Source organism: Theropithecus gelada, chromosome 16 (assembly GCF_003255815.1).
Source record: "Theropithecus gelada isolate Dixy chromosome 16, Tgel_1.0, whole genome shotgun sequence".
NCBI lineage: Eukaryota > Metazoa > Chordata > Mammalia > Primates > Cercopithecidae > Theropithecus > Theropithecus gelada.
Window position 1 is genome coordinate 2,085,844 of NC_037684.1, and position 9,473 is coordinate 2,095,316.

At 55.6% G+C, this 9,473-nt stretch overlaps 1 protein-coding gene across 2 annotated transcripts; it reads right to left on the reverse strand.

The window, feature by feature from the left end:
- Positions 1–2,837: 2,837 nt before the first annotated feature.
- On the reverse strand, positions 2,838–8,771 carry UNC119 (unc-119 lipid binding chaperone). Of its 2 annotated transcripts, none has more exons than XM_025363263.1 (5): positions 8,452–8,771; positions 4,721–4,834; positions 4,129–4,231; positions 3,807–3,979; positions 2,838–3,539 (listed from the first exon to the last, which is right to left on the reverse strand). In XM_025363263.1, exons 1-5 carry the CDS (start codon positions 8,669–8,671, stop codon positions 3,427–3,429), a joined length of 723 nt encoding a protein of 240 aa, XP_025219048.1. In that variant the 5' UTR covers positions 8,672–8,771; the 3' UTR covers positions 2,838–3,426. The 2 variants fall into 2 exon arrangements, with proteins under 2 accessions (XP_025219048.1, XP_025219049.1); XM_025363264.1 differs by having other exon boundaries at positions 2,838–3,535; positions 8,452–8,743.
- Positions 8,772–9,473: the final 702 nt, after the last annotated feature.

Below are 9,473 nucleotides of genomic sequence, written 5' to 3' on the forward strand. Positions count from 1 at the left end.
GCTTGCAGTGAGCTGAGATTGTACCACTGCACTCCAGCCTGGGTGACAGAGCGGAACTCTGTCTCAAAAAAAAAAAAAAAAAAAGTCAAAGCAAAAATGACTGGCCCATTTCAGAGACAAAAGGGAATTGCCCCTTCAAGGTCAACAACTCATCAACATCAGAGCCAAGACTAGCCCCACCTCCACCCTGTCTTCCTCCCAGGCAGCCTCAAGGTTCCTAGGGACAGTGCCAGGAACTAAATGCAGCAAGATGTACCATTTGCAATAGGACTAGTGCCAGAGGCATGAAGCCTTAAAAGAAGGCATGGGACCAAGGCTTTTCCCAGCCTAGACTCCTCCAAGCCTGAGGAACACAGGCCTCTTTTCAAGGTGAGTGTCAACTGGGTGCCTGCTTCAGAGATGATAACCTCAGAATAGGGACCCTCCTCTCTCTCTGAAGGTGGAAGTGCAGCAGGCCCAATCTAGAACCTCAACCCAGTTCTACTTGGCAGCTGCAGTGAGTAGAACTATCATCAGGGTGTTGGGAAAAGGTCCTCTTCCTTGCTATAGCTTCTCCGCAGACTTGTAACCCCATAAACTACAACAGCAGAACCACCCGTATACTGTACTTTCTTTCATACCTATGCAGCCTCATCTGCAAACAAATCCCTCCCCTCCACATTCTTGTCCTCATTCTCCTTCTTTACCTTTGTGGCAACTGATAGTTCCTGACCACTTGCTTTGTGATGAAATTTTCCTCCAAAACATGGTTCTGCTCCCACCTCCCTGGAGGCTCACTCCTTCTGTCTCCAGTGGTTCATTTCCTTCCGCCCTGCTCTCAAACACCAGCCTTCCCTAAGGTGATACATTCTCATTCAGGCACCCTCAATTGGGGGATGGGGATTCGTATTATAATAGCATTGTTTGGGAGAGTTCCAGTAATTGCAGGACATTTGGCATTCCTAAATACCAAGAGTGTCAGTGGAGGACCCCATGATCTCAGCCACCATCATAGCTTCAGCAATCATCTTGTGGCTGATGGCCCCAACAATCACCACCTCCAGCCCTTATTCCCCTCCTGGTCTTAGGGCCCGCCTTTACTGTTTTCTGGTAATTTCCTCCATGCCACAGCATGTCCCAGTCTGAAGTCACCCTCTCCTGCTAGCATCCACCCTGATCCAACCTGCATTCCTAAGCCCAGAGATGGCACCCCTAGCCACCTCAGCACCCAGGCCACACACCAGGCAGTCAGCCTTGCCTCCTCCCTCTCTCCAACCCACTCATCCAATCAGCCACCACACCTGAGGATTTCATCTCTTAAAAATGTAAGTTTCATCTGCTTCTCTCCATCTTTGAGGATACTGGCCTAATTCAGGTTCTCTTTCTCTCTCACCAGACTCCTGCAGCACCCTCCTCATCCTCACTGCCCCCTGCCTTTAGTGTGGTAGTGCATGGAGCCAGACTGCCTGAATTCAAGTCCTGGCTCTGCCACTTCATAACTGTGCAATGTTGGCTGGGTACATTAACCTCTCTGGACCTACATTTTCTGTAAAATGGGCATCATAATAGTGCCTTCCTCAGAAATGACCATGTTTATGAGTTAATACATGCAGAGCACCGAGCCTGGCCCTCAGTAAATCTTGGCTACTATTGTCAGTCTCATTATTTCCAATCTGCCCTTCACTCAGCAGCCAGAGATAATTTGACCATGTCATGCCCACTTAATCCTCCTCAGGGGCTCCCCACTTCTCGGAAGCCCTGCTCCTAAGACTCTGCTGATCTGTCTTCCTTTCATATCATATTGACTCTTGAACACACCTAGGCTTATGCCCATGATCCTAGCACTTTGGGAGGCCAAGGCAGGAGAATCCCTTGAGCCTAGGAGTTTGAGCAGCATAGGGAGCAGCATAGGGAGACCCCATCTCAAATAAACAAACAAACACACCTGACAAATCTTGCCTCTGAGCCTTTGCTTATGCTGTTCCCTGTGCCTAAGCGCTCTTCCCCATCAATTCCCATCACAAGCACCTGCTCCAGTGCCACCTCCTATAAAAATCCTCCCCAGAACCCTCCATACAGAATGACTCTGATTCTTCCTCTCCATGTCCGTCCTTTTTTATCCCTTAGGGATGAGTATGTGTTCCTTGTGTCTCACTCATTTCAGAATTCCCAGAATTCAGTGCAGATCCTAGCTCCATCTCCTGCCCCCAGCAAGGGCTTCACAAAATCAAGCTGAATTCCAGCACTTCTGGGCCTCCTAGGGCCAGAGCTCCTCAGCCCAGAGGGTGCGTCGGCTCTGGGCCTATCTGAAGGAGGGCCTGAAACTGTAGGGTGTGCTCTCTGCCCACCTCAGTTTCTGAATCTCCTCCATTAAGCAGCCCCCTCCTCTGAGTCTGGGATGGGGGTGGAGGCTGAGGGCAGTGTTATGTGCAGGGCTGCCCAGGCATGGGGGCTCCCCAAGGCAGCTGAGGGCAAGGAGATGGCTCCAGGCCTTAGCCAAAGCCCTGCCACCTTCTATGATGAGGGCTAAAAGCACAACCCAGGGTCCCTCGCACCCTGGAGTTCAGGGTCTTTGTTTCAGCCTCTGTTCTGCCAGGGTTAGCTCTGACTTTGGGCCAAGAGCTTCCCCTCTCAGGGTCTGGGTCTCCTTCATCACAAGAAAGATCCTCTCCAGCTCCATCATGTTCTAAATGCTGACTCTAGATGGTGTCAGGGTACAGAGAATCACGGGACAGGAAGACTAAGGGGTGAGAGTGCACTGGAAGGTGAGAGGTAGGAGAAATTTTTACTGCCTTAAGCACATTCCTGCCTATCCCCGCTCCCTTCTTTGCCCATACACACAGGCTGGCCACACCAGAGAACAGAAAAGGAAAAAGTTTATTGAAAACTATATACAGTTGGTCCAGCTCCTACCATGGGCTGCAATCTCAGCCAGTCCCTCCCACACCTTAGGCAGTGTCTTGGCCCCTCATGGGGAGAGATGGGGCTGGGCCTAGGGCCCAGACTCCCTTGGGTGGCTTGGCAGCTGGAGCCCACCGTGGATCTTTGTAAATTTACAACTCTAAATGGCCTGAAGGTAGCGGGCAGGGGACAGGGAATGGACCCCTGCCTGATCTAGTCACAGCCTTGATAGGGGAACACTATTCTGAAACTTGGGTCCAAGTAGGGCCCAGCTAAGTTGTCCGGAAGTCCCAACTGCTCCTCTCACAGGCCTTCCTAGACATGGAGGCAAACAGCCTCCCTACGACCCCACCCCATGTAGCAGCCCCATGGGCTTCACCGGCTTGACTGGGGACACCAGGTACCCTTCCTCCCAACATTGACTCAGGGTCCGGGGCTCCTGGAGCACTCCCCAAGCAGAGGACTTGGGGTTGAGGGGTGAGTGTTGGGGAGGTCACAGCTCCGAGCCCAGAACCGGAGCCTCCTGGGGTCAGAGCAGCCATGGGGTCAGGGCGTCCCACTGTAGGAATAGTCTGCTTTATTGTGCATCACCAGCCGGTCATCCACGAAGTAGAAGCTGTCAGACTGGGTCTCATACGGGTGACGGATCATCTCGCTGACTGCAAGAGAGGCCCACCAGGCCGGGCAAAGGTCAGGAGCCTGAGTCCGGCCACTGCAGAGGCTTCAGAACTGGGGTACAGGGACAGCCAAACAACCTGAGATATCCCCGGCCTCTTTCTCTACAGATGATATGGGAATGGTGGCAGACACAGAAGAGCCCCAGGGTGGGGAGAAATGGGGTCAGACCCACAAGTCCCCCTCCCTCCTACAGCTCAGTCTCTACACGCCCCCCACTTCCCCACTCCTAGAAGGCCCTGCCCACGCACTCAGCTCCTCGGAGAGAGGGGGGAAGTCGTAGATGTGCTCGCAGGTGTTCTTGCTGCTGGGGATGCAGAAGCCAAAGTGGAAGTCGAAGCTTTTGAGTAGCTGGTTGCGGAAGTAGTGCCTCTCGATCATGCGGAAGTTGTTGACAGGCTTGTCTCCCACTGTGAACTCCACCCTGAGCAAGAGAAGGAGGCAGGGCTGAGTCTGTCCTTGAAGTCAGCTAGCCAGCCAGGCTCAGGACAGGCCACCCCTACAAGAGGCTGAGAAGGGCCCCCTCACACCCTCTCCCTCACCCCCACCACCGCCCCCAGCCCAGCGACTCACGTGGCTCCCACCTGCCTCAGGCGGAGGAAGGCAGGTGTGAACTGGTAGCGGACAAAGCGCCCAGCATTGGGGTCCAGGTCCCGCCGGTTGATGGGCAACCGCTCTGCAATGTACCCCAACTGGGGCTCAGTGGGCTTCAGGCTAGGCCCTTGTCCACCCAGGGTTCCACCCCTGGGCCCCTATCTATCTGATTTTTTAAAAACTCCCCAAGAAATTCTGGGGCACATTGAGGGTTCAGACCATTGGCCAGATAGTGCCACCTAGCGGTTCTAGATCTGCAGGTTCCCAATTGCCACTGTGGTTCCGGGGCCACAGGATGCTGAGGCCTGGGACCCATAGGACTACAGTTCCCAGAGAGCCCTGCAGAGGGCAGGCTGGCAGGGACCGAAGGGGCAGGGCTGACCTCACAAGATGTCCAGCCTCAGAAACATATGGGAAGGAAAAGAAAGGGCCCCCCTGCCTGCAGACTCCTGAGAATGCTGGGGTCCAAGCCCCAGCTCTGTGGACTCCTCTGTGGCCCAAGGAGTCCCTGGGCAGCCCACTCCGCAGCTCATATCTGCCTCGCCATCAATGGCCCACCCAGCCCACTCACCTGAGGCTGGGGGCTTCTTGATTTCAAAGAGGACAGTGCCTGAGTCCATGTCCCGAATCTTAAACCTGACGAAGTCGATCTTGTAGATATTCTCCTCGGGGGAGCACAGGTAGTCTACGGGAGACAGGCAGCTGAGCAAGGAAGGGGCCCCAAAGCCCCTACTGCCAGGTCAGCTTGTGTGGGACCCCAGAGTAGCTACCATCTTCTCATCCCTGGGATCACTACCCTCTGGAAAGAGGGACCTGAACCCCTGCCCTTGGGGTACACCCTCAGTGTGGAGGAGACATAACTCCGCCATGGGGATCTAACAGGGGATAAGGCGTGCCATCCTGGTGGCCTCTGGGGGCCAGGGAAGGGAAGGGCAGAGAAGGGTAGAGGACAAGGCCACCTCCCGGACGCTCTCCCTCCCACCCTGGAGTTGAGGGTCCTCATTCTGGCCTCTGCTCTGCCAAGGCTGGCTAGGTGACTTTGGGAGAATTGGGTCTCCAGCATGGTGGGAGCCTCTCCTCTCATATGGGAACAACTTCCTGCAGTCTGACCTGTCTCTTCTACTGCAAACTCAATCTATCAACTTCTCTGTTACCCCGCCTTTGAGAACCACACTGTAAAGGGGGCCACACAGCTCTGTCTTGGGAGAGTCACAGTCCTCCTCTGGAGGATACTCCTACCCTCGCCCCACAGCTGCCCCTGGCATGACATCTAGATGTATCAGGTGAGGCTGATGTTGAGGGGACTTTCCCTGATGTGGGTGGTGCTGGGGCAGGTGAACAACCCCTTCCCTGTTCCTCCTCCCCTCCCAACCCCCTCCTCTCAGTAAGAAGCTTACACCAGCCCAGCTCCCTTAAGCAGCTTAACCAAAGCTCTGCTGACTCAAGCCCAGAGCCTGGGATATGGCAGGGGGAGGAGGCCAACTTTGCTCTTATCCTTTGTTGATCTCCAAATGGGAGGAAGTCTTAGCAAGCAGAGGGAACCCCCTTAGAGGTCATTTAGGCAGCCCTGGCTCTGAGCCACCACCATGGAGAAAGTAGTCCCGGACCCCTATAGAGAAGAACACAGGCTAGGCCAGGAAGCGAGTGTGGCAGGTGCAGCAGCGGGTGTGGAAGGGCTAAAGGGAGTCCTCGGGCCCACAAGGGGAACCAAGAACAGTGGGAGGCCCAGCCTGAGGAAGCTCAGGGACCTACAGGGCCCGATCTAACCCTCACAGCTCTTGCAGCAGCAACTTCAAGTGTTCAGGGAGACCCTGGCAACAAAGATAGCTGAGAGGTGCAGGGAGGGACTCTGATGCTGTCAGCCTACACAGCATCACATCCTCCCCTGGTGGCCCACAGAGGCCTGGAAATCACCCTCCAGGCCCCTGGACCACCTATTCCTCTGGGGCAGGAAGAGGAAGTGAATATAAAGTCATTTTCTCTTCCCCAGGCCTGCTTCTTCCCCAAGCCTGACACAGTCCCCTCCAGGAAGCCCTCCTGGCAGCCGTCTGGTACCTGGGGCCCGGCATGGACTTTATACAGCTTGGGGAAGAGTCTACTACAGCCCACGTGTGGGGTGGGGAGAGATTGGAAGTGGGCAACCCCTATCTCACGCCATTCACCCTATTTTCACAGAAAGTAAGCACCAGTATAAAGACATAGAAAGAAGGTACAGAGCATAGGGAATAGAGTGGCAGAGTGGGGAGCAGGATCCCAGTGCCCAACTCCCAGATCCCTGTAAGGCCTTCTCTTCTCCCATTCTCCAACTTTTGGAGCCTCTCTCATTTGGGAACAACTTTCTGCAGTCTGACCTCAGTCTCTTCTACTGCAAACTCAATCTATCAACCTCTCTGTCCTTAGAAGAAGTGAGGAACAGGGATGTCTATGGCTCAGAACACCATGGCCACTCCTTCCCTTCTAGAAAGGATGAGGCCTGGGACCCAGGGTCAGGTCAGAATAAGGAGCAGAGTGGCCAAGGGCTCAGAACACAACTGCTCTATTCCTCTCAGCCACAAATAGCTTCCTAAGCTGGATTCAGGGCCCAGTAATCTGGGAACAGCAAACCTCGGACCTGCGTGATTAGGGTCAGAAGAGACCAGCAAGAGGTGCCAGGGTGGAAATCCCTGGAACTCTGTTCTCAACTCCTGCACAGGAAGGGGTTCCCATGAAGCACTTTCCTCTACTCACCCTCCACAGATTCCCCATCTCTAAGGGCTATGAATTGCCTCCAAATTAGGAGACAAACGGTGGTACATGAGCTGGAAGCTCCCTCTACTTGCAAAATCAACCCCCCAAGTTACTCAGGGCTCAGTCTGACCTCTGGACTTCCTCTGAGACAGTTCTGCCCCAGAGCTAAGCTGAATCCTAAATGCTGCTGTTGCAAATTGTAGCCCAACTGGCTTCAACATCAGCCTGGTCCAGCCTCCCTCCCTCCATCGACGCCTGCTTGGGCAAGGGAGCTCAGTACTCTGGGGGCCCAGCCAAGAATGGCTGCTGCCTAACTCAGTAAGGATAGAGGAGTTGGCCCCCAGGGACCCAGGAACACAGGCTCAAGGCTGCCTCCCCTCCACAGCTCTGTCTGGGAGCCCTGTGTTCAGCTGCTTTGGAAGCTCTAGGGCTCAGGTCCACTCCAATATATGCACCCCATACCCACAGAGAGGCCCCCCAACAATTATTCTCACAAAGGGGGCCAGGGCAGGTTGCTGGTGAATGTGGCCAAGGTGGAGAGCCACTGTCTCTTCATCCTTTGAGGCTCAGCCAAGGCCTCTGCTATGAGGTTTCCTAGCCCTCGTTCCCTGCCTATGATGACCCCCTCCCCTGCCCTGAAAGCCAAGTTGTTTGACCCCAGGCAGCAGCCATGAGCAGCCCTGTAGGGCCCAAAATACTACTGATCAAAGAGCCCAATGTACACAGCATGCATAGATGCCAGGCACTGTACAGAATCAGAGGACTTATCTTCACAATAACCTTACGAGATAGATACCATTATCCCCATTTTACAGATGAAAAGACATGCTGAGAGGTCAGGTTACTTGCCCAAGTTCACACAGCCAATTATATGCAAAGTTGGAACTCCAGCCCAGGCAGTCCAGCTCAGAAACTCTTAACCACAGTGGAGACCAAGCCTCCCTTGATGACAGAGCCCCTAGAATAGGACAGGCGCTAGTCCAGGCTTGGGGGGACGTTAAGCCACTCCCCATGAGAAGGAACCACAGTCAACACTCTGAAGCAGCCTGCTCAGTTTCTTTCCTGGGGAAGAAAATGGCCCAAGTATTCCTGGAGGATCAGGGTGAGGGTATTAATGGTTGGGGAGACATGACGAGTCTGAATGCCTCCCAAGTAACTCAGCCTCCACCTAGCCTCCAGGGTGGGGGCTGAGGACAAGCTGCACTCAGCCCCTCTCCTCATTAGTGCAGGGGCGGGCCTCAAAGCGCTCTGAAGACTCCACAGAGGCAGGGCTACAGTTGCAGCTGCTGCCGCACGCACCTCCACGCTGGGAAAAGGGGACGGACCCCCGGAAAAGGAAGGAATAAATCTTGAAAGGGAGAAGAAAAGCGCACAGAGAGAGAGATCAAGGGAAGGGGGTACACAGAGATCTCAGGCTTGGTGGCAGAAGGGAGAATAGGGGACACAGGAGAGGGAGACTCGGTGGGGGAGGGGAGGCGGGAAAGGGGGCGGGGGCTGGGGCTCGGTGCGCCGGGAGGGCCCCTCGCACCCTCTGCCCTTCCCGCCAGCGGGAGGCGCTCCCTCGCGGGTGCTCACCACCCGTGATCCGCTGCAGCCCCAGCACGTCCTCCGGCCCGATCGGCTGCTTCCTCTGCAGCGGCCCCGGCCTGGGCCCTGGGCCTGCGTCCGGCTCCGACTCGGACCCAGATTCAGATTCCACCGGCGGCTCTGGTATGGGGGCCACGCTCGGGCCCGAGGGCCCGGGAACGGGCTCCGCCCCCGTCCCGGCCCCACCGCCGCCCTTCTTCACCTTCATGGCCTCGCCGGGCCGCGGCTCGCCTGCTGCTGCCGCCGCTGCCTGCGCCGGCTGGAGCCGGAGGAAGGGGGAGCGTCCGCAGCCCCGCCCCCGGCCGGGGCTCCAGGTACTGCCCCGCCCCGGCCCCGCCCCTGGGGTGGGCCCTGCGCTGATCCCACCCGCCCCGCGGCCCACTCCTGCCGAAAGGCCACGGACGTGGGGGATGGGAGTCGGGGGATCCTGCCCTGGGCTTCATTCTGTTTTTCTAACACTTTCTTGTACTGGTACTAGTGGGGTCCTGACTACCTCTCCGCTTACTCACTGTGTTCCAGCCTTTCTGCTCGTGAGTTCCAGGCTCAGGGTCTCTGCTTGGATGCTCTTCCCCAGATGGCCTTTTTACTCCTAGTCACAGCTCAAATGTCATCTGCTCAAAGTTGCCTCCCTCACACCCAGTCTGAAGTCCTTCCCCCTCAGTCACCATCTGACCAGCCTGTTTTTGTCTTTCCAGTGCATTATGTGAAATTATTTTTATTTGTCTGCTCTTCCTCATGAAAGCTCAGCTCTGTGAAAGCACTGATCCTGCCTACTTTGTTCTCAGTAGGACCCCAGCACCTGGCAGAAGGCTCCCTGCAGCTGGTGCTCAAGATATATATATAGGGCCGGGCGCAGTGGCTCAAACCTGTAATCCCAGCACTTTGGGAGGCCGAGACGGGCGGATCACGAGGTCAGGAGATCGAGACCATCCTGGCTAACACGGTGAAACCCCGTCTCTACTAAAAATACAAAAAACTAGCCAGGCGAGGTGGCGGGCGCCTGTAGTCCC